Source organism: Melampsora larici-populina (assembly GCF_000204055.1).
Source record: "Melampsora larici-populina 98AG31 unplaced genomic scaffold MELLAscaffold_22, whole genome shotgun sequence".
NCBI classification, from domain to species: domain Eukaryota; kingdom Fungi; phylum Basidiomycota; class Pucciniomycetes; order Pucciniales; family Melampsoraceae; genus Melampsora; species Melampsora laricis-populina.
Genome location: NW_006768786.1, coordinates 899,949 through 926,205, shown reverse-complemented (window position 1 = coordinate 926,205; position 26,257 = coordinate 899,949). Strand labels below are relative to the sequence as shown.

At 42.8% G+C, this 26,257-nt stretch overlaps 5 protein-coding genes across 5 annotated transcripts; 3 read left to right on the top strand and 2 right to left on the bottom strand.

The window, feature by feature from the left end:
• Positions 1-826: 826 nt before the first annotated feature.
• Positions 827-13,184, top strand: MELLADRAFT_116731 (uncharacterized protein; the record flags this gene model as incomplete). The annotated part of the gene is made up of 37 exons (XM_007410844.1): positions 827-853; positions 918-1,006; positions 1,112-1,204; positions 1,321-1,336; positions 1,429-2,385; positions 2,477-3,429; positions 3,491-3,704; positions 3,770-4,282; positions 4,352-4,720; positions 4,784-4,837; positions 4,904-5,791; positions 5,865-7,091; positions 7,158-7,274; positions 7,335-7,371; positions 7,435-7,496; positions 7,566-7,874; positions 7,937-8,222; positions 8,285-8,353; positions 8,416-8,572; positions 8,640-8,969; positions 9,032-9,093; positions 9,156-9,239; positions 9,300-9,403; positions 9,466-9,573; positions 9,632-9,828; positions 9,891-10,083; positions 10,153-10,389; positions 10,451-10,934; positions 10,991-11,126; positions 11,192-11,335; positions 11,401-11,728; positions 11,791-11,869; positions 11,935-12,077; positions 12,145-12,218; positions 12,282-12,426; positions 12,489-12,805; positions 12,874-13,184. The coding sequence occupies 37 exons, from the start codon at positions 827-829 to the stop codon at positions 12,932-12,934; spliced, it is 9,663 nt and encodes a 3,220-aa protein (XP_007410906.1).
• Positions 13,185-13,960: 776 nt separating this feature from the next.
• MELLADRAFT_107288 (uncharacterized protein) lies at positions 13,961-14,481 on the top strand (the record flags this gene model as incomplete). Its single annotated transcript, XM_007410845.1, has 2 exons — positions 13,961-14,267; positions 14,351-14,481. The coding sequence occupies 2 exons, from the start codon at positions 13,961-13,963 to the stop codon at positions 14,479-14,481; spliced, it is 438 nt and encodes a 145-aa protein (XP_007410907.1).
• A 499-nt stretch (positions 14,482-14,980) lies between these two features.
• On the bottom strand, positions 14,981-15,745 carry MELLADRAFT_36483 (uncharacterized protein; the record flags this gene model as incomplete). The annotated part of the gene is made up of 4 exons (XM_007410799.1): positions 14,981-15,157; positions 15,255-15,403; positions 15,486-15,554; positions 15,682-15,745. 4 exons carry the CDS (start codon positions 15,743-15,745, stop codon positions 14,981-14,983), a joined length of 459 nt encoding a protein of 152 aa, XP_007410861.1.
• A 428-nt stretch (positions 15,746-16,173) lies between these two features.
• MELLADRAFT_107286 (uncharacterized protein) lies at positions 16,174-17,767 on the top strand (the record flags this gene model as incomplete). Its single annotated transcript, XM_007410846.1, has 4 exons — positions 16,174-16,296; positions 16,395-16,520; positions 16,626-17,409; positions 17,541-17,767. 4 exons carry the CDS (start codon positions 16,174-16,176, stop codon positions 17,765-17,767), a joined length of 1,260 nt encoding a protein of 419 aa, XP_007410908.1.
• Positions 17,768-22,165: 4,398 nt separating this feature from the next.
• Positions 22,166-22,661, bottom strand: MELLADRAFT_87717 (uncharacterized protein; the record flags this gene model as incomplete). Its single annotated transcript, XM_007410798.1, has 3 exons — positions 22,166-22,205; positions 22,274-22,383; positions 22,455-22,661. 3 exons carry the CDS (start codon positions 22,659-22,661, stop codon positions 22,166-22,168), a joined length of 357 nt encoding a protein of 118 aa, XP_007410860.1.
• Between the last annotated feature and the right edge of the window lie 3,596 nt (positions 22,662-26,257).

Sequence of the window (26,257 nt, the reverse complement as noted above, 5' to 3'; positions counted from 1 at the left end):
TTTCAAGTTTGGTTTCTTATGCAATTTTACATCTTGGAAACTTGCCCGTTGGAAATGCGTAATTTGTATACGGGCAACTTGACCAAATTTTCAAAAGGAACGTAAAAAAACATACTGAAACCCCTAATATCTTTGAATTGTCTTTGTTGGCTGTGCAACTGTGTCATCTTTCCAGCCTTGATGAGCTCATGTTCATCTGTGCTTGATGAGATATGTGACAATACTTGATGCCGTTCATGGACCAGTGCGACACTTGAGGCCAAACCTATATCTTGTCACGGACCAACAATAAACGTCTATGTAGTATGTAGCTCAACGTGACAAATTCCAGCGAGAATGAAATCCACACAAGACGTCATGAAATATCAGTGACCTTGAGAAGTTTAACAAATGAAGTAAAGGTATTACAATGTAGTCCGTAGAAAGGCATTATTAATGAAGTTCTTGAAACGGCATTTGATATCGCATTGTCTGCCCAGTCCCGCTCAAAACTCAAGTGAAGTAAGTATAAATGCAGTTTTGTAAACTGTATTGTTTGAAAATCGTTCATCCAACCAAGTTTATAGCCGCACAGCCATCTTTTGAAGTTTACCACATCCGGCTCATAATTCATTCGATCCTCACTCTCTAATCTCAAGTAATAGTATCGATCGATCAGTGTTATTCAAACTTACCAACACTACTCGCTCAATCCTTAGAACCGCAACATTCTAACTCACTTTCGGGAAATATTCATTCAAGGCGACAATCAATCATCGGTTACCAGTACCCGACAGAATTTAGTGGTTCCAGCCGCGTAAGGCGGTGAGGACAACCGTTTGCCGTCATGGTTTTAGAAAGCGTGGTCTCTTCGGTTAGCTACACGCCATATCAACCTATGAAAGTACCATACTGATCTCATGACGAAAAAATACTAGGTCCTCAATCAAGTCCTTTCAGCATATGTAGAGAATTTCAACCCAAAGCAGCTCAATGTAGGGATCTGGGGTGGTGATATCAAGTTAAAGTGAGTCATGGCAGATTCTTGAAGCTATACCTCGCGATTCTTGCTCTACAGAATTGCAAGATCAAATACTAAACTGACATTTATCTTGGTCAATCCCTCCAACAGAAATTTGAAGTTGAAACGCGGTGCATTGGACAAATTTCGGCTGCCGGTGGATGTAGTAGAAGGGTCCATAGGGAGTTTGGTACTGACTGTACCGTACGTATGACCAGATTTGACTCTCTTCTAACCTTTTGGAAATAGTTGTGATGCGTATGATTGACTTTTATGATGAAATTACTTTTGCATTTGGGGAATTTTGGTATATGACTTAGATGGACAGCTTTAGGAGTGAGTGTATTAGACCCATTTGCTTTGTAGCTACGTTTTGATGGGTGATCTATCCATGGAACTGACAAAGTTCCCTTTTCAATCGTCTACAGAGCCGACCAGTGAAGGCTGTTATAGAAGACATCTATCTTCTGGCTGTGCCTGCCAGCGAGAGTAAATTCGACCCTCAAGAGGATGATCGGCGGAAACAAGCATCGAAGATGGAGAAATTAAAGAATTCAGAGCTCTTATTGACTTCTCCTGCTGGAGACCCCACCTCTCCGAATTCGACACAAGAAGAAAGTAACAAAAATGAGTCTTTTGTTGCTGCGATGACAAACAAGATCTTAGATAACTTACAGCTTCGTATCAAAAACGTGCATATCCGATATGAGGACAAGATCTCGGTACCTGGCCACCCATTCTCCGTTGGTTTGACACTCGCCGAGCTTTCAGCCGTCTCGACCGACGAAAATTGGGAAGAAAGTTTTGTGATTGGTCCCAAGACCGGTGTACATAAGTTAACGAAGCTCGACTCTCTGGCTATTTACTTTAACACGGATTCAGTCTCATTGGCCAATCTCGAGGATCCAGACTTATTTCAGAAGAAGTTTACCGAGCTTATTCCTCGGACTCAAGTCTCCACAGATGACAGTCAGCCTCATATCCCTGATCATCAATATGTGTTGAAGCCAGTCAGCGGAGAGGGTAAACTGATCCTTCGGAAGCTTCCTACCAAGGAGTTGGCTAAGATCGATTGCGAGTTGATATTCAGCGAACTCGCATTCTTGATTGACGCGGATCAGTACCGCGATGCGCTATCTTGTCTTGATCTCTTTCATTTCTATACTCGACATCGTGATTATCTCAAATTTAGGCCATCTGAAGAAGACTTCAAGACGAATAAACCAAAGGCTCAATGGGAATTCGCGAAGCGAGTTACTAGGCACGAGGTTCATGAGAAAGCATATAAGTGGAGTTGGGATTACTTTCGTCAACGCCGAGACGACCGAAAAGCATATGTGCAGGCGTACAAAGCTGTGCAGCAAGGCGCAATTCCGCCCACATCTGTACGTTGACTCAATCTATCGTTATCTCTCTAGCCATATACATTACTGAGTGCTTTTCGTCTCTGGAATCTTTGTGCAATATCACCCACAGCCCGATCTCATGGAGTTTGAGAAGCGCTTAGGCTATCAAGACATTCGGTTCTATCGATCACTCGCACGCTCTGAGATGCGCAAAGAACGAATCACCGCCAAACAACAAGAGCTCGAGAACACAAAGACCTCGCAAGCGAATGGGGGTTGGTTAGGCTGGATGTGGGGCGGAAATCAGAATTCAGCGACCGATAATAGTGATGAAAATGTCGAAGGTGTTTTGAGTGAGGAAGAAAGAAAGCAGCTTTATGATGCTATCGAGTGGGATGAAGGAGATACCGGCGTATCGACTCTTGATCTTCCGCGCGATGCAATTCATCTGAATGTGCAAGCGAAGCTGAAGACTGGGTCCTTCACTTTGCGTTCTGGCAAAGTGGACACAAACCCTTCAGCGCCTGAGAACAGATGGACTGCTCATGATATAATCTCTTTGGTCTTTGATGGATTTTCAGCCGATGCTATCCAAAGGACCGATAATTCTGAGTTCAGTATTAGTCTTGCTGGTTTCCGCGTCTATGATGGGACGATCAAAGGGACCAAACATCCACAAATCGTTCGAGTCAAAGACAGTCAATCGAGCAAGTCTTCTCAGATCTCGACAATACGTGAAGGGTCAACAAGCTCTGATGACACCGTAGACGAAATTCAAGAAGCTGCGAAAGAAGCCTTGGTAGATCCATTCTTCTATTTAAAATTTGAACATAAGCCATTGGATGATCGTGCAGACAATGGGATCACCCTTAATATGCGACACATGGAGATTGTGTATCACCCCGGTTACGTTCAAGACGTTGCGAAATTCTTTCGACCGCCCGCCAGTCAGCTTGAATCAATCGGTGCTTTGATGGACGTGGCCAGTGAAACTCTAGAAGGTATTCGGAAAGACACGAGAGCTAGTTTTGAATATGCTTTGCAGACACATAAGACTGTTGACATCAAAGTCGATATGAATGCGTCAGTTTTCCTGTCATATTGTTCATGGATATAGTCTGATTTTGTTTTATTAAAAAACCAGGCCTATCATCATCGTCCCCGAAGATGTCACTCGCCATGATTGTCCGCATATTATGCTTGACGCTGGGCACATTGCAGTCTCAAGCAATCTCGTCCCCGAAACCGCTATCGAGAGCGTCAAAATCAAGCAGAATCAGCACTACACGGATGCCGATTACGCAAGGCTAGAGTCAATGATGTATGATCGCTTTCATGTTACGTTGAAAGACACTCAGGTCAGACTCTTTCATTCTGGTCCGAGTCACCTTTCATCATCTCTGACCGTGTTTCGAGCTTGTAGCTTCTGATCGGCAAGTCCTTTGACCAATGTTCATCGGCTTTGCACGAGCACGAGGGTCGACAAGATGTTCACTTGCTCGAACGCATCTCGATGAAGTTTGAAGTATTAAACTGCATCGTTAATAATGCACCGAACTTGACACGATTCAAGATCGAAGGGGATCTACCTGAGCTCAAAGTGAATTTCTCTGACCGGAAATACAAAATTGTCATGTCTATGATAGACGTCGCCTTGCCAAAGTTCGAAGACTCCGACGATCACACCGATGTTCATGGGCAAGGTAAACCCCCTGGAAGCAAGTCTAAACCGATTCGTAATCGAAGTGAATCTCCTCGATCACGCCGCCGCTCAGGCTTTGGAATGCCGGCATCTTTTCTAGCGGATCGGTCTGAATCCGGTCGTCGAACTACTAGAGAGCATGAGAGAGCTCGAGACAACCCGCCTGATACTCCTGGCATTACGCTTGAAGAGGACGAGTTTTTCGAAGCTCCAGACCTAGCGCAAGCAGAACAGGTAAGGCTATTTGTCAATTCAAATTTCTTCCAATGCCGCCTATAGTGACTAATCGTTATGATCATCCAGTCTGTGAATTTTAAGCAGGCAAACTTCGAGTTCAAATTTACCGTAGGCAAATTGACAGCTTCGATATTCAAATCTAGTCTGCACGATGAAGAGGATCAACGGCTAGTTGATTCCGTTCTCGAAGGCTTCTCGTTTGGCTTGACATTACGCAATTATGATTTGATGGTTGAAATCACTCTACATTCGATGTATATCGAAGATCAAATCGTACATGAAGGTGTCCCGGTTTCATCGGCTTTCAAAAAGTTGGCCACGTCACAAGTTTTAGAAGACTCGTCCTCCGATAAAGTCGATCTAGTTAAATTCAAGTACAGTCAAGTACAGACCGACCATCCCGAATTCATGACTCACTTTGAAGGGATTAGTAAGGTGAGTTTATGTAAGCGAATGTATACATAGTCTTCCGTTTTCTGACACCCTTTCATTGAACAGAGCGTGGATGCTGATTTGTCGACCATCAATGTATCGGTGACGAGGCCGACTATCGTAAGCACAAGTTGATCTTGTTGCGTTCAGGAGATGAAGCTGATTTTGAAGCTTGTTATTCCCAAGCTTGAACTCTTTGATTGGATCATGAACACTTTTACAGATACGAACCCTACTCCGCAAGTGGCTGGACCAGCTTCTGGCAGCGCGGGCGATTTCCTGCAAGTACCCGCGACACCTGGCTTAGAAGGCAATCCCGAGAAGCTCAGAATTAAAGCAAAGCTTCGTACGATTTCTTTCGTACTGAACGATGGCGGCATGAAATTGGCTACACTTTCACTCTCGGCCGCCGATGTGTCTGTTTTGCTTAATGGACCGTCAATGAGAGTCAATGCTCGCCTAGGCAATCTGACACTTCGAGACGACACCGAACACTCTATTGGCTCAAAGTTCCGAAATCTGGTCGAGATACAAGGGGACGATCTTGCTGATTTTCAATACGAGACCTTCCCTCGGACCGAAAAAACACCACCTGGTCACGATTCAATGATTTACCTGAGATCTGGCTCAATTCAATTCACGGTGGTGGATGACATCTTGCATCGGATCTTGATATTTTTTTCTAAATTCGCCCGGATGAAAGCTGTTATGGATGCTGCCAGCCAAGCAGCTCGTCAACAAGCCAGTGATCTCGCCCAAAACGACTCGCGCATGTGTTATGACATCTTGATACGAACCCCGATCATTGTTTTCCCCCGCGATCGATCATCCACAGACTATTTGGTGGCTCATCTCGGAGAAATCAACGCCTCAAACTCTTTTTCGTGGCCCGATGGCAAGCTTGTGACCAAGACTGAAGCCGGGCTGCACAACATACGCTTGACATCGCAGCTTTACAATCAGGATGATTGTCACACTCTGCAAATGTTGGGCGACGTCAACATTGATGTAGTGATGGCCACATTTGCTGAAGTCGATCGCTCGGTGGACATGCCACAAGGTCCCGACACAGATGTAAGTCGAACTGATTGCCGTTTGCACAAAGACTTGATTGATTCGCTTTACTAATTTTTCCATGAACGCCCAGATTGCTGCCCATATATCAGACGTGAAGGTCAATCTTACGCAAGCTCAATATTCAGCAGTGATGCAATTGGCGACCTCCGTTCCGAAAATCTTCGACCTGAGCGATCTAGATGCTGAGAATGAACCTTCTCAGTCTTCGCACGGAGATTCTTCGTTGGGCAAAGCCAGTCAACCGAAACCCACTGGTCCTGTTACAGATATGCTACCGGAGGTGGCTTCGATGGCGCGCTCACCAAGTGGACGGCCAATTCCACTTTGGAGCACCATGGAGCTCGCTTTTACTGTCTCAAATGTGACGCTCGAGCTGTTTGATGCCGATATGCCGCAAGCAGAAACCAATGAAAGTTCCAGTCTGGCCAAGTTTTCGTTGAATGGGACCCGTGTTCACTTCAAGACCCTCTCTGATGGGTCTATGGCAGCCGAATTCTTATTGAAAGCCTTGCGAGCGATCGATACCCGCACCTCGAAGGCTACCAAGTTCCGGGAGATCATTCCGGTCGTTGAACACGATAGTGATCAGTTGATGTTTAGTTACAATCAAACCAGTGGAGGAAGTAATCTCAACCTCGATCTCGATTCACCAAACATTATCCTCTCTGTGGATTATCTGTTATCTATCAGTGCATTCTTTACGCTTCCCCCCGATGATCCGAGTCATGTGGTGGAGACCTCTACACAACCAACAGCATCGCATGCTAAGGCATCTAAACCAGCTTCCGATAACACACCTGTCGAGACAACGACCTCGTTTCGCTTCAATATCATCCAACCCCAGCTTACGATCCTTTCAGATCCAGAACGAGTTGACTGTGACGCAGTACATTTGACTGTTGAAAAGATATCGGTATCACAACAAGGTGCTCTTGCCATCACGATATGTAATTTGGAAATGTCACTCGGTAATATGGGCGATGACCAAGACGGCGTTAAGTTCCTAGATGAATGTACTATGACTCTCACCATCGATCAACGAGCGCGAAAAGGTCAACAGAAGATGTCGATTCAAGCCCACTCTACCCCACTTGTCATCAGAGTTTCGTATCGCGATTTTCTCCTGATCTATTCCATCTACGGTAAGGCGGTCAATTACTCCGAAGGACAGGCTACCGAGGAGGTCAGTGGTTCAGGCTCCTCGCTCCCAATTTCCGAAGAAGGATCAGCCTCGCATATGGGGACAATCAGCGAAGAGGACATCACTTCGGCTCGATTGCCAAAATCAACCGAAGACGTAAGTCAAGTCTCTGCAGTTCAAATATCAAGTCCTAAATCTAAAGTGCAATTTTTTACCATCCAGCTTATAGTAGCGGTCGACAAACTTCAAATAATCATGATAGGCGATATTCACGAGCTTCCCCTCTTGAATCTCAGCACAAAAGAATTTTCGGTCAGGGCAACTGATTGGTCCAATCAGGTTAGTCACTACTATTCACTATAAACTACTATCGTTCTATTATTGAACTCGATCCTTTAGCTTTGTATGGAAACAGCGATATGTCTTCTCATAAACTGTACGTGAGACCCCACATACCCAACGTTGTGACAATTGATGACTGATTATCAATTCTTTGTAGCCTATAACCTAACTAATTCCCATTGGGAACCTTTGATGGATCCGTGGCCGGTCTCTCTAAAAGTAAGTGCGAGTTGGATAGAGGAAATGCGATTTTATATCTGAACTTGATCATTCGATTGCGGATTTTAGATTAGTCAAAGGGGAAGTCCTCCGTGTATGACTATGTCTTTAGAGTCCAAAAAGCGATTAGAATTAAACGTCACTGCCACTTTTATCGATCTCGTCATGACGAGTGCCGATGTCTGGGGACGTGAAGGCGACGATGTCTTACGTCAGAGTAGGGGAATGAACGCGCCGTATCTGATCAAGAACCGAACAGGATATGCGATGAAAGTATGGACCCATTCAGACACCGAGAATTCCCAGCCCACTGAACATGTCATAGAAGATGATAGTGACATTCCTTGGCGATTCGAAGACTGGAAACTTATGCGTGAAGTAAGCTTGATCAAGTCTATAGATACGAATCATTAGCTCAGACTGCATTGTCTTCTTTGCAGAACGTGTCGTCGTCCAGCCAGGACAGTTTAGGGCTGATGTTGCAAGACACCAACTGGGCACCGGTCACAGGCATATCTGTGATACGGGAAGGCGAGCAAGTTTATTCTTTACAGCCGTCAGTAGCCGATGTAACACACAGACTCCTGTGTCACGTGGAAATCCGTAACAACTTGAAAGTTGTGACCTTACGGTCTACCTTTCGAGTGCAAAACGACACAGCCCTACCAGTGGAGATGTGCGTGATCGGGTCAGATGGCAAGCGGATACGAAATCCATACAAAATTGGTTAGTATCGAGACTCGTTCGATCTCCAATCAAGTTCAAGTACTAACTGCTCTTTTTGTCAGTGCCCGGAGGCTCTTGTTGTGTTCCGATTGAGGCTGCCTATCATCAGCGTATCAAGATTCGCCCAGACGGTCAGTTTGATCTCGCACACGATACTGATCAGCAATGTACTCATGTTACCCGATATCTACAGTCGGCTTTGGTTTCGGATGGTGCAAGGAAGCCTACACGTGGAAAGATCTCGTCAAGCACCCTGTCCGTACTATCTCGTGCGATGCGGTTAGTGGAAAAGAGCCAGCACGGCGTTTCAATGCAGCGACCATTTACGACCAGGATGATCCAGTAGTCAGGTATGTCGAAGAGTACGGCCTCTCATGACTGTCGAACTCACACGCACTGCCACAATTTGCCTTTTAGACACTATCCCATCCTCACGTTGCTCTTGAGGGCGCCGATTGAAGTGGAGAACTTGTTGCCATACGACATTAAGTATAGAATTTACCTCAAGGAACAAAAACATACCTACTCCGCATTCTTGCGTAAAGGTGGAGCATCCCCGGTTCATATCGTTGATCCAATGGATTTGACGCTTCTCGGTATTGAATTCCAAGAAGATGGTATCACTGGCTTCCAAAAGAGTGATTACTCCATCGTGAACACCGATAATCCTGAAGACCTGCCTATCGAAAACCGTCTCACAATTCACGATGACGACGGCCTGACCTTGAATCTTCGATTGCACTACATGTAAGTCATATCATTTTTGTGCTTTATGAGAAATACCGTATATTGATGAAATCTTACGACAGGCGATATCCCATGTCAGGAGGAGCTTGTAAAATCCAGATTTACTGTCCTTATGTGATTATCAGTATGTGAAATTGTCATGTTGTCCATCTCATCAGCGACGCTCATCTCTAGTTTGATTTACAGATAAGACGGGCTTGGATTTCGCGGTTCGTTCTAAGCCCTTCATCGGCTCGGCCAAGAGTGTTGCTGGTCAGAATTTATGTGGAAGTAAGTGAATTTTCGTACAGTCTTGATCTCGACCGTCCCTTGACATCAATCTATTCACAGATGCCAGCCGACGCCGCGATTCTCGCCCTTTCCTGTTCTCTCATCTCAGTGATGACAAACGTAACCGTGCGGTGCTCCGTGTTGGCGATTCTGATTGGTCCAAGGTAAAGCGAGCTCTTATCCTGGAAGGAATATAGCTTTTTTCTGACTCAATTGAGTCCTTCAGCCTATCAGCTTTGATGTTGTCGGTGCCAATCAGCAGGTGACCATGCAGACATCCACCAAGTTGAATGAATATAGGGTCGGGCTGAGCATATCCGAAGGGCTTGGCAACGTAAGAGTACCTTCTTTAGCTTCGTAGAGCCAATGAACTGACCCTTTTTCTCTTGAAGTACAAATTGACCAAGGTAGTGATCATTTACCCTCGATTTATCATCAAAAACAACTCGAAATCTGCGCTGTGCCTGAGGGAAAAGTCGTCAGAAGAGTCTTTGACTGTCAAATCCGGCAGTCGCGCTTTACTCAGCCTCTTCAAGGATAGTTCGGATCCACAATTGGTTCTGTCGTTTGATAATACCAATAAAAGATGGTAAGGAAATGCTCGAACACTTTCCTATTTCCTTCTCGCTTAATCATGATTGGTTCCCATAGGTCTAAAGGATTTCGAATTCAAAACGTCGGCAAAGTTTTTATTCGCGTGGACTCCAATGGCGTAGAGACTTTGGTCCATGCGGAAATACTCTTGCAAGGACCCTCAATCTTCATCAAGCTAGACGTCAACCCAGAACAATGGCCGTTCCTCATTCGTAACAAAAGTAGTTGCGCAATTGACTTTGGCCAGACGGTATGGGAATCATCCTTTCATTGCCTGACTGCCTGATCTCGCTAATCTAGTGCCGCTTTTGCCCGTTAGTTTGGCGAAGCGCCAACTAAGAATTCGTCGGGAATCATGCGCTCGTACCGCTCTATGCCAGGGACCGAAACCAATTACGCTTGGGATGAACCCGCGGCTGCAATCGACAGTCTAATCCGTGTGATCGTTTGTCCATTGGATCCCGCATCTACGTCACTTGCCGCCAAGGCGCAGGTCATTCTCCATCGTGATGTCCACGTTCTAGAGGTTGGACAATTAGAACCTCTTCGGACATATGTAAGTGGTCCATGAGACTGTTCATCTGCCATGAATATTTCAAACTGAATCTTGTCCACAGCGAAAGGGACAGAAACTCGCGTTCGACGTTGTTGTACAAGGTCAAGCGCAGGTATTAGTCATCTCAGACTACAACGAAGCCACAAATGTCTGGAAACCGACTCGACGGAACCGAGACCGCCCGAACCAAATACAACGGTCTGACACGTTGAGCAGCTTGGGTGAAGTTGACTTTGAGACTGCCGATATTACACCAATCACCTCCTTGACAGCTGCGATTAGCTTGGAAGGTATAGGAATATCAGTCATTGACAAACGCCTCCGAGAGCTAGTTTATGCTTCTTTTAGAGGGATCGATATCACCTACGAAGAAACCCAACTTCAAAGAGATTATGGGTTGATCATTCGATGGATCCAACTGGACAATCAATTAGACGGTGCTCTGTTTCCTGTTCTTTTTGGACCCACCGATTTGCCGACAGATCCTAAAGAGATCGAGTTACGACCCAACCTTCAGATACAAGCAAATGTCATCAAAGACGACAGTAAGTTCACCCAGCGAATCTCACAACAATCTCTTCGTGCTGATGAGTTGTTTTAGAACACGGTGTTGTGTACTTCAAATATGCGACCGTTTTACTTCAAAAGATGTCTTTAGAGATGGACGAGTCTTTTGTGATTGCTTTGGTCGGGTTTACGAAGTTTTCAGGCGCTTCGTGGCAGCAGGAGTCTGACAAGTTTGTCGTCTTGCTAAATTCATTTCAGAACCCTCTTCGGCGTCCACTGATACTTGATACTTTAGCCAATTGACAGCTGAGCCTGACGGTATCCCGGAACCAGATTCAGAGGGAGGGGGTTTGAATCTCTACTTTGAGTTATTACACTTACAACCTTTCGTGATAGTAATATCGTTCGAACGACAAGATAGTGTCGATGTCTCAGAAAGGTAATTCATTTCTTTCTAAGGACGCCTTTGATCATCAGAAGGATACTGACGGGATGGTTTTATAGGACATTTGACTCTCGCAACCCATTGTACTTCCTGCTGAATGCGGTCACGATGGCCATCGGGACCATCAGTGGTGCACCTGTAACCTTGAACCAACTCAAGATTGAAAGTGCACGCATGACACAGGGGCAATTATTCAATCGTCTTATCCAACATTATCAAAATGAAGGACTTTCTCAGTTGTACCGAGTGCTCGGATCGGCCGACTTCCTGGGTAATCCTGCTGGTTTGTTTAGCAACGTTAGTTCGGGGGTACAAGATTTGTTTTATGAACCGTTCAATGGTGTCGTCCTGCATGGTGGAGGAGAGCTTGGAGTCGGTATCGCAAGGGTCCGTCTCACAATACTCATCCTCAACGTCATCGTTTGTTGACATGAGTGAAACATCACTAGGGTGCGGCTAGTCTTGTCAAGAAGAGTGCATTCGGTGTAACCGACAGTGTGTCTAAGATCACAGGTTCTGTCAGCAAAGGTAAATCACTTTCCTTTTACACTCTCCGACTTCTTGATACTCATCTCGCAAATGCATTCGATCAGGCTTATCTGCAGCAGCATTGGACACGGCTTGGGCTCGAGAACGACAACGTCGTCAATTTCGCAATAGAAACAAGATCAACGGGTTCGCTACCGGTGCTAGTGCTTTTGTTGATTCGTTGGCCAGTGGTCTTCAAGGAGTGGCTGTACGTACGGTGACTTGTTTTTGCATCGCGCTGCCTTGTACTAATGCCTCGGATTTTGAATTTGCAGATGAAGCCCATCCAGGGAGCCGAAAGCGAAGGCGCTGCGGGTTTTTTCAAAGGGATTGGAAAGGGCTTGGTAGGGTCAGTCAGTAGCGATGACTGGATATGGGAATAAGATTCTGATATCAGATGTGCCTCTTGTAGTGTTGTAGCCAAACCAGCCGTTGGTACATTCGATTTCCTTAGCAATGTTTCGGGAGGACTACGAAACGCCACGACCGTTTTCGATCCCAGTCGAAGTGGCCGATCACGTTTACCGAGACATATTCCAAGTGATGGAATTCTACGAGTACGTATATTTCTTTTGATGAATCTTATCACAGCGAAGTAGTGACTCCTCTCTTTCTTTAGTCGTACAATTTACGTGAAGCTCAAGGTCAAGACTGGCTCAGATCAGTCGACAACGGAAAATTCTATTTAAGTAGATATGTCGCACATATCGAATTACCCAATGACGAGGACTCAGTTTGCATTTTGACGACTGATCAGATCTTAATGATCAAGATGAACAAGTTGACAACAGTTTGGCAATTATATCTACCTGATCTAAGGGAGATCAGTTTGGATCGTAAAGGGATCAGATTGTTTCTTCGGACTGGTAGAAGTCATCCGTTTTTACCCTTGGAGGATAATGGGACAAGGTTTTGGTTTTTTGAACATATTCAAAGGTAAGAAAACTTCCTTTGATGTATCTTGTGTGAGTTGATATTTATCTTGATTGGTTTGGATTCTCTAGGGTTGTTCGTGACTATAATAATCGAAGGAAAAGAGCTACTCCGGGTCATCATCATCCTTGATTCTTCGTGTTGAAAGGTTGAGTTTTATCAAGCTTCTTAGCTTCAATTCATGGATGAAGCTTTAGTTTTTTTATTATGTTTCAGTATACTAACATATAGTACACTACATTTTGAGATTTCGACTGTATTTTTGTTTTGTTTCTAAAATGATGATTAATTAGTTTTGTTGTATTACATTTTAAATCGTAGTTTACATTATATACAGTAATGTAGAATATAATCAATGGCATTTGTTTTTTGTTTGGAAATCATATTTACTCATCTTGCACACAGGTCCTCGTATTGTTTGCTATTTTTTTGATGAAATTAATTTGTTCTAGCTACTTTGATGAGGTGAGGCGGAAATTACATTGATAGTATGCCTTATATTTCACACACCCAAGATTATTCCAAAGTGTTTAATTCACAAATGCAAACTGTTCTTGGCTTTTGATAGAGAATAAGGTATGCTAGACTTTCACATAATCTTTAAGGGGAAAACAATAGTAAGAAGGAGATTGGTAGATTCCTCAAATAAATTCTTTCAAGAGGAAGTATCTGGTTTACTGGACTGAGTGCTTGCTCTCTAAATATCATGCCTTGGACGTAGCACTGATAAGCTCAGACAACAGACCTGATTGTAGAAACACTTTTTAGATACATAGCAGAACACATCTTTGCAACATAAAAACCTCATCATGGAGCCAAAGCCAGGTGAGTACAAAAGGCAAATTTCTGATTTCTGATTGATATTCTGGTAGAAGTGAAGATTGGATGTAGAGTAATTCTTTGAAATTCAAAAGAGATGAGGAAGTGATTTTATGTGAATGGGGATTGACTGGATCACTGGCAGTGGTATTTACGCCTTCTTGAAGTCCGGCACCGCACCCGAGCCGAATAATCCCGATGAAATGGTCCCCACATCAGGGCTCTGTCCCCTCGGGTCCCAACTTCCAAGTGATTTTGAATTTTGAATGAGAAATCGAATCAGAAGGATCCCAAGTCGCGAATCGATTGCTCACTTTAACAAGTTCCAACTACCAAACCATGAACTCAACATTCTTATTCAAATCAAAACCAACCAAATCACTACTTCAACCATCAAGACTATCAAACCCATCAAGATCTTATCATCTATCACCATCTCTAAATTACTTTAATTTACAATTAGATCATCATCAGTCTTATCAATCCCCACCAACATCATCATCAAGTTCCGCTAAATTAATTCAATGGGGTTCAAGTTTATCAAGATGGATATCTGAATCGATTCTTAAAGCAGTTCCAAAGAAAAAAGTATCACATTCTCGTAAACGAATGAGAAGTGCACATAAAGGAATTAAACCTGATCTAGGTTAGTGGTTTTTTTGAAATCATCATAATCGTTAAAAGATCAGTCAAACTTATCCTTTTTTCTTTGCTTTGTGGTCAACATAGGTCTTTCATCTTGTTCTGGTTGTGGTCAATCTAAACGAAAACATCATCTTTGTTTAGAATGTTATGCTGATAAAGTCTTAGAATATGTTCATGGAGATCGTAAACCTTGGGATAAGGGAATCACACCATGAAAGAAAAAATCAATTCAAACTAAAAGATTTTATTAACTTGTTCTCAACTTGCAAGGTTTCTCTTGATCAGCTTAGATATTCTCATTCTTGTACTTGGGCTTCAATACCATTCAGAGGTTCGATGATGATATGCGGTACATTTGAATATATGCTGAATGAATTAACTTCAAGGATTCACCCAACCAACACAATTTTGATGAGGCTAAGACTAATCTGAGAGTGAATCAACAATCTTGATTGTTTTTGGTTGATACCATTCAAGCATCTACATAAAGCATACTAAAAAAGTGTCTGCTAAAACTCTTATGCAGTGTATTACTATCTAGATGAGAATTACAATTCAAAGAAGAGTATGTACTTGAGAATGCAGAGAATCAAGTAACTTTAAACCAGAGAAACCATTCAACACTGATCCATGAATCCAATCAAAGATAGTATCAAAAAACAAACACAAAAGAAATCTTTGATTTGGATTTTGATTTGAGATTGATTAAGCTTTTCAATATCGATCACCTTCATCACCTTCTTTACCAAATCCACAATGATCAAACAAAATCTTTTCTTTTGATTTAATCATTTCTAGTCTTGTTACTTGTTCTGATTTTTGTAAATTTATAACTTCTTCAATAGGTAATTGTTCACATCTTTCAATCACTTCATCTTCTCTATCTAAATCCTAAGAAAAAAAAACAATCCAAAAAGAAAACCATTTTCAAAATCAATTTTCTTTGAGATTTGAGAGTTTGAGGATTTTGAGAAGATGAAAGACGAACGATTTCACCTAAAAGGACTACATTCTCACCTCTAACTAAATAAATACCTCTCCAAATATCTGCATACTGACCTGTTTTACGTTCTTCATCCTTGCCTACTCCTACACCTACATGTATCCTTTCAATCGCATCTTGTAAAACTAAATTAGCTATTCCCCAAATCAAAAGAAAATCATCATCATCATTATCAGTTGGGTGGGTTTTTTTAGATTTGTATGGTTAAAGATTTACCGAATTGGTCGTATGATCTTAGTACACCTATTAACGATCTCCCATCTCTTAATGAAACTAAAATCTTTTCTAAACCAAAAAAAATCACATAATTCAAACCCATTAGTTTTTCTTTTTTGTCAATTCATTTTAATAAACCCATTTAGAGAATGATTTGATTCTAGATGAATGGTAAAAGGTTGGGGGACTAACTAACTATCAACTATATCTACCAATGCACCAGAAGTAGTAAAAGGCACGTTGGTTAAGAAATTATCCATTACTTTTGTTTCTCAAGTCGGTTTTGATTGAATGAATTAATTGATGAATTGGTTTATCTTCTTGCTTTTTTTTATGGTTTGGGGTAGTGAGTTTGAAGGTTTGGGGTAGGTTGGATGTCTTTTGTTGGGATTGTTTAAGTTGTTTGTTGAGAGTATGGTTGAAGGTTTGGGTTAGATTGGTAGTGGTTGAAGTTGATATCGCTCAAACCAACTCTATCACAGTACCGACTACCGATCAACAGTACCCGATCAACCCAACCACAGGGATAGGCAATAAGTACCGATCCTTTCGGATCAACTTCTTTCCTGATCATTCAATGGTGGCGCAACTTCAAGACATGACATTCACTCACACCATCGCATTTTTATTCTCAATCCGACCATCACTCCAACCGAAACCCAATCAATTCCATAAATCATTCAAACAAATGTCATCAATCACTCAAACCTTCTTACCAAGAGAACCAAAACCAGTTTATAGTAATGAGAAAGAATGTCTTGGTTGGATCAACCAAACTGGTCGATTGAAAATCAAAATCATGACATGGAATGTAAACTTGACAGAAATCTTCCTTGATTTTTACTGTTATATTTATCAACTGAATGAATGACTGGTTTTTGATTTTTTTTTGATTTTTTTTTTGATTAGGTTTTGGCACAATGTTTGGTTAAACGAAACTTGTTTCCTGGTTCTGATTGTTTGAAATGGAAAGAAAGAGGAAAAACGATTACTGAAGAAATCATAAATTACGATCCAGATGTGATTTGTTTACAAGTAAGTGAATATATTCCCCTCTCCCAAACCCATCATAAATTCAATGTACAAGGGAAAAACATCATCTTGAGCTGTTTTTTTGGGGGGGATGGATTTTTAAAAGAGGAAGTAGATAGGTTAACAGATCATGGACCAATCCTTACAAAAGCAGGATACGATTATACATACAAAATTGGAGGTTACGAAGAAGAAGGTAAACAACATGGATTATTAATTGGATGGAAACGTCAAGAGTATGAACAAATCAATGAACATTTAATAAGATTAGATGAAGAAACCTATAAAGAGAAGATCGGAATCAGTCGATCCACACGTAATATCGGATTAATATGTGCTTTGAAATCTAAACTTGATTCTTCGTCTTCAGTAGGTTTGGTGATTGGTACGGCTCATCTTTTTTGGCATGCTAGGTTTGTTTATGAAAGGTCTCGTCAGATCGCTTTTTTGAGTCGTGGGATTCAAAGTTTTAAAACTTCTTTGGATCATTCAATAAACTGGACAACTTGTTTGGCCGGTGACTTTAATGAAGAACCTAATTCGTTTGGATACAGATTAATGACAGGTATCAAATCAGATGAACACCAAAGAGAAAACTTTAACAGGTCTAGATTGATTCATAAATCAGTAGATGTGATGATGAATAGAACCATCAAAGATGAAGTTTATGAAACTATTGAAGGTGATGATGATAGAGTATTTAAAGAAGTTCGAAAGCTTAATGAACCTGATGAATTGTTTAATGAAACCGAATTAAAAGAGATTCATGGAAAAAAGTCTTGGATTAGTTTGTATGGTAGATGGGGTGAAAGGATGAAGGATCAAGATGGCAATCGATTTAAAGATAGAGAAGAAGAAATCATTAAAGCCACTAAACCTGATGTGTGCATCAGTAAAGAAGAAAAGATCTTGAGAGGGGATTTTGAACCAATGTGGAGTAAGTTGGTTCTTGAACTTATACCCTGATCTATCCAATCCTGACCATTTCTTTTTCTTTTGGTTTTATTTTTGGGTTTCGTATAGCAAACTTTACACCACTTTGGAGATGTACATTAGATTATATTTTTATACTAGATGATCGATCTGAACCTGAATCCGAAACCAATCCATCATCACCAACTCTAAATCCTAAATTCCAAGTGATAAGTCTTTTACCTACTCATAGAACTCAAGACCTTCAACCCGGTTTACCTAGACTAAGAATAGAACCATCTGATCATATTTCATTAATGGCTGAACTTCTCATTTAATTTCATTCCTCAATTCATCATCTTGTGTTTTAATCTTTATTTGTAGTTGTTTATTTTGGAGAGTTTCTCTATTTACCTGATTGGAAACATTGGATTTTTGATATGTACCTATGATTTGTATTCTTCTTATTCTAGAGAGATAGATTGGTGAAGATCATATGGTTCTTTGCTTTTTGTCTGATGAAGGAATTAACCAGAATAGATTCAAAATTGAGAAAATGTTTCATAACACCTCTATCTATATATATATCATCTTGAGTTGATTTATTTTTAAAGGAAACCACTATTTACCGCCCGGAATGAAAATACCCGACGCCCCCCTGCCGGATACCGCCCGGGCTGTAAATGACTTTCCGCCCGGTATTTATCTTATTGATACTTACAGTCGTCTCTCCAATAACCCATACCGTTTTATGGACACCAAAAAGTATGGGTTTTGATGGAGTATGTCCTATGGGGATCTCTCTGATAACCCATAAATCTTATTTTGGGGGTAAAATATGGGTTAGGAGAGAGATTTTTTTTTAAAAAACAATTTTTATTTCAAAGCAAAGTAAATAGTGAAGTAGAACAAAAAGCGGGAAGATTTAAGGATTGGATGAGAAGTAGTGCTTCAAATTTGATTGGTTCATTTTCTTTGAACGTGCTGAACTAAACTGCCGCAACGCTCGGCGAAGGGTTTTTCCGCAAGCCCTCGCTTCCTTGCATTCTTCATGCCTGAGGTATGCCATTACAACATCACTTGATTTCAGTAAGTCAGAATATGATGGTTGTGGAGGTACTTCAACTTCAATGTGCTCGGGTTGAGGGAGATCTTCATGACTGTCACGTTCCTGAATTGATTCAAAGATTTCCTCGGGTGTCCAGGTTTCAAGGCCGCTTGCATGCTCACCGTGAAGATTTAAGAGCTCGCTAATAGACATCATGTTTGATTTGTGAACAACTCGTAAGGAGATCAATTCTTGAAGGTCTTGCTCAAGATCCTGATGAGCAACATCATCAATCAAAGGCTCCGTGTTGAGACTCGCATCCGCTGAGTTTGGATCCTGCAGCAAAGATCCATCGGGATTTCGAGGGGAAATGATACCCGCCTTCCTATAACAGTTTGAAATTGTATCTTGAGTCACTTCATTCCAAGAGTTTTCAGCTCGCTCCATAGCGTCGATTTGATTGATTTTGAAGATTGTTCCAATGGGGACTTCATTTTCATAGCGATTGATCACATATGTAATGTATTCAGATCTATATCGACATTTCCATGATGCGATTATGCCAGCATCCAGCGGTTGAACATGTGATGTAAGGTTTGGAGAAAAGAACTCGAGGCGAATACTGGTAAGTTTGTACTTGGAAGGCTCCTTATGACCAGAAAAATTGTCAACTAAGAGTAATATAGAACGACCTTCTGCCAATAACTTGATGTCCCAGTCTATAATCCACTCTGAAAACAGCTCAAATGTCATCCATGCCTTTGCATTGCTCCGATAGTAGTATCCAAGATTTTCGCCGGACTTTTTGTGGAAGCAGGCTGGACGCTTTGCTTTTCCGATGATGAACGGTTTGAGCTTGTCTGTTCCATCTGCATTACATGTGAGTGCAAAGGTCAAGCGTCGCTTATCACCTTTAACACCTGATTGTTTGTCTTTAGACAAGGCTCGGTCTGGTGGCATTCTACAGTACGTGTTGAGAAATCGAGGCTTGTTAGTAAAGATCAAAAGTATGTTACAGTACAAATGTTCTCACGCATAGAACAATCCTGTTTCATCCATGTTATAGATGTCTCTAGGATGGTAGGACTTGGTGATATCCTGGATTCGTTTTCGTTCTGCAACGACCTTATCCGGAGTAGCTGAGCCCGCCTCGCCGTGTCTGACTCTTTGTCTAAGACCGTTACGTAATTTAAACTTGGTCAGCCAGCCTTCACTGAGCTTAAGCCACTCTGCTTGAGGCACTTTGAAAAGTGTTGCGAAGTGACGCCACTTGGCTCGTATCACATCTCCGGTAAGTGGAAGTCCGGCAATGTCAGCCTGTTGAACCCAAGTCTGTAGGGCTTCTGTTACTTGAGGATGTTCAGTCTCATTTCTCCGCTTAATGCCAAGTCCTACACCAGACTCGTAACTATCTCGTAACTTTGATTCATTATGTACCCAACTCGAGACTAGAGGTTGTGTTATGATAACACCAGGAAAACTATTTTCAAAATGTTTTGCTGTCTTGACCTGAACTCGACCATTTTTATTGTGCCAGTCTAACACTAATATACGCTGAGCCAGAGTGGCATTAGTACGAGCAGACTTTGATCGGGTTTTTTTAGAAGAACTCGAGTTTGGTTGATTGGAAGATTCAACACAAGGATTGTCTCGATTTCGCTTCTTGGGACCTGGGTGTTGAACAATACATAGGGATCAGATTTCACCATACATATTGGATGCTTTAGAAGTGTTTGCAAAGAGATATTCACGAGGTTTAGCTACAGATGGGTCCACAAAAACCTTGTGCTCAAACTTATAAATCAAGACCTCTAATGTCTTCAGCTCATCTTTGCTGAAGGTCTTAGCAGCATCAGAGACATTGTTGCTATTTTTTATTTTCTCGAGGACAAGAGCCTCATCAACCATATTTCCAGCGTTATCGATAAAATCTTCGTCTGCCTTTGAAAGCGCCTTCCCTTGGCTCAAAAGGTCTCGTAGTGGACCCATACGTCGATCATTTTCAGATTTCAGCCAATCGAAACCTTCTTGAATATTTGCGAGGGTGAACTTTGTTAGGTCTTTAGGAATCATCTTTATGCGGTGGAGTTTGTGTGTTGATTTGTGTGTTTGTGGGTGTATTGCTGACAAAAGTAAGTTGTACAGTAAGGAATTTCAAACTCTTGTTCACCAGTCTGAATCTACATCACCCAAAAGTATGGGTTTTTCATCGCTGGTTGGCCTCAAAAAAGTATGGTTTATGGGGAATGATGGAGATATGGATTTTCTGTCAATTTCCCCCGCCCATAAAAAATATGGACGGAAAAAAGCATGGGATATGCGAGAGTATGGCTTATTGGGTATATGGATTTTTGGAGAGACGACTGTACTTAGCTCATTCAATTTTTGACATCTTATGTGATGTAAATGTAATGTAATGTGAAGATGTTTCTCCTCGCTCTCAAGTAGAAGTAGAAGGACGAAAAGTTTCATTTGTTTTACTTCTCATATGTAACAGAACAGACACGCGAGACACTTCACAATCAACAAAACAAAGTAACTAAAGTACAACTATTGGCGTGTTTGCCACCATCACATTTTGTGAAGAAACTAAACTGCCTGGGTCATTTGCCCACATTTCCAGCTCACTGTGAAAAGCCTCGACCCATCGCGGCACCTGAGTAGTATCAAGCATATCTGAATTTAGAACCTTCCCATAAACTTCAGGAAAAGGTATGGACTCGCGCCCAACTCCCAGACTGACGAAGTGGTTCTTGTTAACAAACGCAAGAATTATCGGAGTTTCTTTGTTGGGAGGTGTTTGATATGGGAAGAAGCTGTAACTGGTAGTTCTGGAGGGAGTGAAAAAGATTACTGGTCGGTCAAATGCACTGGAAATAATGTACCCCAATGTTGGCATCCTCAGCCAGAATTCCTCAGCGCATGATACCCCCTCGTGATCAAGCCAACCTAACATTTCTTGAACAAATTTATCCGCCATCAATTGGTGAGCCTTTGTGTTTCTACGGGGTCGTTTGGATGGTGTAGATATCAATTTGACATGAACCTCGGGGTTTGACAAGAGTTCAGCCTGAAGTTTCTTCCGGATTACGAGGTAGGCGTCTTTCGAAAAGAGGTTCAAGGACGCTGCAATTGCGTAGAAACCACAGTTTCCAAAGGCTGGTGGATCATGGATCGATTTGATGCAAGGGGCGATTTGTGCTGGAAGTTGCTTCAAATAGTCTTGATTCTTGGATGAAACCAGACTACAATCCAGCACCTCATTCTTGACCTCCTCCACCTCTTCACCGTCGCCCGGAAAAACAATGGTCCCAAAAGTTCGACTTGCTTTGAGTGTAGCTTTCACCTTCGGATCTTGACGTGGCAAGCCAAGATCCTCCGCAATTAAAGAAAGGCTGACCTCAGGAACAAGGACGGTTCGTAAAAAATCTTCAGGGGTAAGAGGCGCCGCCGATTCGTTGGTCAGAGGATGTTGTGACAATTTCGATAAAAATAGCAGCTCCAGCGTGGATACCATCACCTCAAGTCCTTTGCATCCATAGCTGAGATATCCAATGGTCAGTGTCTTCAGATTTACTTACAAATACAAAAGGTGCACTTACTACCCAGGTTGCTCCACCTCAAAACCATCGAGCGTCCCCCTCTTTTATGCTTTACTCTTGCAAGGTCCAAGTAAGATGATCGCATCTTACGCTGGATGATCTTCAAAAGCAAGTTTGAATGAGACCCTATGCGGCTGTGATCAAAAAACACAGTTCAGCATGTTGTAGACCCTAAAGTTCCATTTGCAACATACCTTTCAAGTTTTTTGAAGTCAATTGAAGTTGGCCAACCTTGAGTAAGCCCATGAGGTATTACTTCACGTTCGGCATCGTGTAGTCCACAGAAGGACGCCCTTTGCAGCCACTACAGAGGCCACAGAAAAATCAAATCAAAAACAAAGTTTCGGTGGTTTAGATCGAAAAGAAATGACTCACTGGTAGACTCATGGCTCCTGGCCGTCCGATTCCTTTGGTAATATTGGGCAACAACAGCAGTTCAGCCTTCATCTTCAGGAGTTTACTTGAAGGGTTCGGTGGCATTTCTTCGTCACAAAAAGGACATAGGTCCTTCCCATCGTCTGAATCAGACGAGGTTCGGGAGTTGATCTTCAGCATCGTCTTCAAACAATTTGACGTCTTCATTGGGAATCTTCGGTTTGACTGCTTCATTTTCTTTTTCTTCGTTGTCAATCTCATTTTCAAGTTGATGGTCATGATCATCTGAGTCAAAGGCTTCAATGTCTTTGTCTTCATTGTCTTCAACAGCTTGAATGTCAGAGTCGCCACTTTCATCTTCATCAGCAGCTATTTCTCGTTTAGGGCACGTGGTTCGAGAGTGTCCACTCTGTCTACAGAGTCCACATCTATTGACTCTTTTTTTCTTGGCTTCCTCCACCTCATGTTTCGATTTGTATCGGCCATATTTGGAGGTCGCATTCTTTTTACTGTCAGTTCTTGGTCGGCCACGATTGTTGACCTTAACCACGGGAGGTAAAATGGGAACCAGAGCAAAACGTCCTGTCTTGATTAAATTGACCTCTTCGTATATTTTCCTAAGTGAATGTTCGGGAAGCGAAAGTAATGAGTTGAATTTCAACCGCGCAGCAGCCTCAAGACCATCGCGAGATTCAGGAGGTATGTCCATGCCGAGTCGCCATTGGTCATGAATAAGGTCTAGTGATAGGGATTTAGATATAAGACGTTCCTCCGCGATGTCGTGTGAACATGGCAATCCCCAGCTAGTCCTGAAAGTACGAGAGCATGGCCTTTTGCTGTGGTCGGGCTGAGAGATTAAGTTGAACTGTTGCATGATCTTCTGAATTGCAAAATGTGTGATCTTGCCGTGAAGTTTATCTAGAAACGCCGGGACATCCTGAAGTGTCTTTCCACGTTCAATACCCATAGATACCGTTATCTCGTTGAATTGATGCTCCCCGTGGCGTTTGAATGCGTTGAAACACGTCAAGAATTCGTTGTTCTTGCCTTCAATAAAGGTCTTCAACCCGAAATGACTTCCTTCGACTCGTGAGGTAGAAGAATTCCCAAAGTGTGGGGTGGATGATGTGAATAGAAGGACAAATTTGTTCGTGCGATGCAGCCAACTTCGTTCAAGGTAAGTCAGGATATCATGCTTTCGAGCTAGATCAGTAATTACTTTCAAGTTGTTGTCGTAGTCCTGTGCAGTTGATGAGAAACAAAAGCGGTTCCATGCTGCGATGAAGTCGTCCCAATTGGATCCTAATTGTTTCTTGCAGTTCTTGCTAATATTTTCGTTTATGTGCCAGATACACAAGATATGAGTAGATTCTGGAAAAACTTTACCAATGGCGTTGAATAAAGCTGGCTCGGCATCGGTAACAAATGTCTTCGGTTGCCGAACGTAAGTTTCTTCGGTAAGGTCATTTGATTCAAATACAATTGCCTTCAGTTGGTTCAAAGCCCACTCGTATTGGTCTTCAACCTCACTGTGCATGAAACACAGTGCAACCGTGAAGGACTTACGAGAGCTGGTCGTACCGACAATGTGCAAGAGCGGTAAGTTGAACCTGTTCGTCTTGTAGGTGCAGTCAATTCCAAGGACTGTTGGAAATCGGCGAGTGAGGCTAATGGCGTTAGGTGATGCAAAAAAGAAGGATTGAAGGACTCCTCTGGGTGAAGTTACGGTGCGGAATGCCCAGTTGAGGTCCGTTACTAGATCAAACAACCCTTGAATTGGGGTTCTTCCGTTGAGCCAAGTTTTCTTGTGACGGGCTCGCGCATTGTATATGTCTCGCACCAGGAGTTTGGAACCGGGAGTGACATTGAGGAGTGATCGAATCTGGCGAGGTCGGCATCCTGCTGAAGAAAGTAGGGCCACCTGCTCGTTGTTTTCGGTGCCAATGCGTCGATATCTGCTTTTGTCAGAGGGCTCGTCAAATGGAGGGTGATTATGAAGGTTCTTCAGTGGATTCTTGATGCCATCAGAGGTGACCACCCATCTGCCTTTAGAAGCATGGTAGTTGAGTGAAATTTTGAAGGTACACCCGGTCTTCTTGGATGAAGAAGATCGGATCTTGGCGTTGTCTTTAGAATTGGAGTTGTCGGGATTGAGTGAGGGTTTAGGTTTGACATGGCTACTGGCCTTGGAACATTCGAGGTAGGTGCGAAGTATCCGCTGATTGTCGGTCTTGTGGCTTTTGGTTGATAACACATACCCTTGATGGCGTGCAACCGCGTTTAAATACATGAGTCCTTGTTCCCTGTCGATGAATTGTTTCCCAATCTTGGGTAATTGCATATTTCGCACCGGTTCAACACCTACAATATTTGGATTACTTAGTTACTTTTCTGTACGAGGTATCCGAAGTGAAGATGACAGAACCTACCAATAGGCGGCCAGTCGGTATCTCGTTTGCTCTCTACATCGTCAAGGTCCAAACTAACTTCATCAATCACTTGATTGGCCTTGTCTGTGAGCGAGAGAGACGGTTATAAACAGTCTGTCAGTTAAAACTCCTAACTCTGCATCTTAAACAACTTGAATACTTACCACTGGTGTGATTATTTGCAGCAGGTACCGTGATGTGATGAGGTAGGGAAGGTTGTATGGTCGAATTACTTGCTGCAGGTACTTCGATGTGATTTGGGAGGGAAGGTTGAATGGTTGAGTAGTTCGGAATCGAATGAAGGCCAGGATTGGGAAACGGGATAGGTCCATTATAAAGTGGATTCGGAAGGAAGGCTGGTTTTGCTTGAGATGGGGTTCCTCCAATATGGGGTATGAATGTGTTTCCGGCTGGGTTTGAAAATACAAAGGGATTTGCGAATGGGTACCAAAGATGAGGTGGTAGTTGTGATGGTTGATAGATAGGTTGAATGGCCGGTGGGTGAGATAGGGAACCGATTGACGTCGAGGCCGTTGAAGAGCAGGACCCGGGTTCTTTTCGCTTTTGGGACATCCAGCTGATCAGTAATAACACGGAGGCAATATTAGAGGAATCGAATGAGATAGTGATAGTGGAAGATGTGAATGTCTGTACGAAAGTGAAATTGATCGTTAGAAAACAGCAGTGGTGAGTGAGAGTGAGGATGTTGGAGGGAGATGACGAAACTGACCATCATGAGGCAAACCAACATCTTGTGATCTTGAGTTGCCTCGATTGGGTGTTGGTTGCCCTGCATACAGGGCAGCCGATTGAGATTGGTGGTTAGCTCGATGGATGGATGGATTGGGATGGTGTGGTGGCTAACTTCCTTATCAGCTGGAAGAATGGCGGTGAGTCACCAAGGTACAGCCCGGTTTTGCCCGGTTCTGTAATTCCGGGCGACACTGCCCGGATTTGTCGCCCGGTGTACTGCCCGTTGGGTCGCTAACACACCAAAAAACCTCGGTACTACACGGGTATTTGCGGGTACACCACGGGACTACTTTGGATCGAGGAATGGTCGCCGCGGGTCCAAGCAGGTCTCAAAAAGGTCAGGGCCAAGAGGCGGCCTGCAGACCTGCCCCCGACTGACTTAAGTCCGACTTGAGGCTGCTTTTGCACTCTCCATGGCCTTTGGGTCCAAACTTCGCCTCAACTCAGCTTGCAGACGGCCCTCGGACTCCGTGCTCCTCGGCGGGACCGTGAGCGCGTTGAGACGCGCCACAACGCCACACTCCATCCATTTAACTTATTAACAACATCAATCATAACTGTCCAAAAAAGGTTTTGACCCTTCCCTTGTCTCTTATGTCTACGTGAGGGAAGGTCTTATAC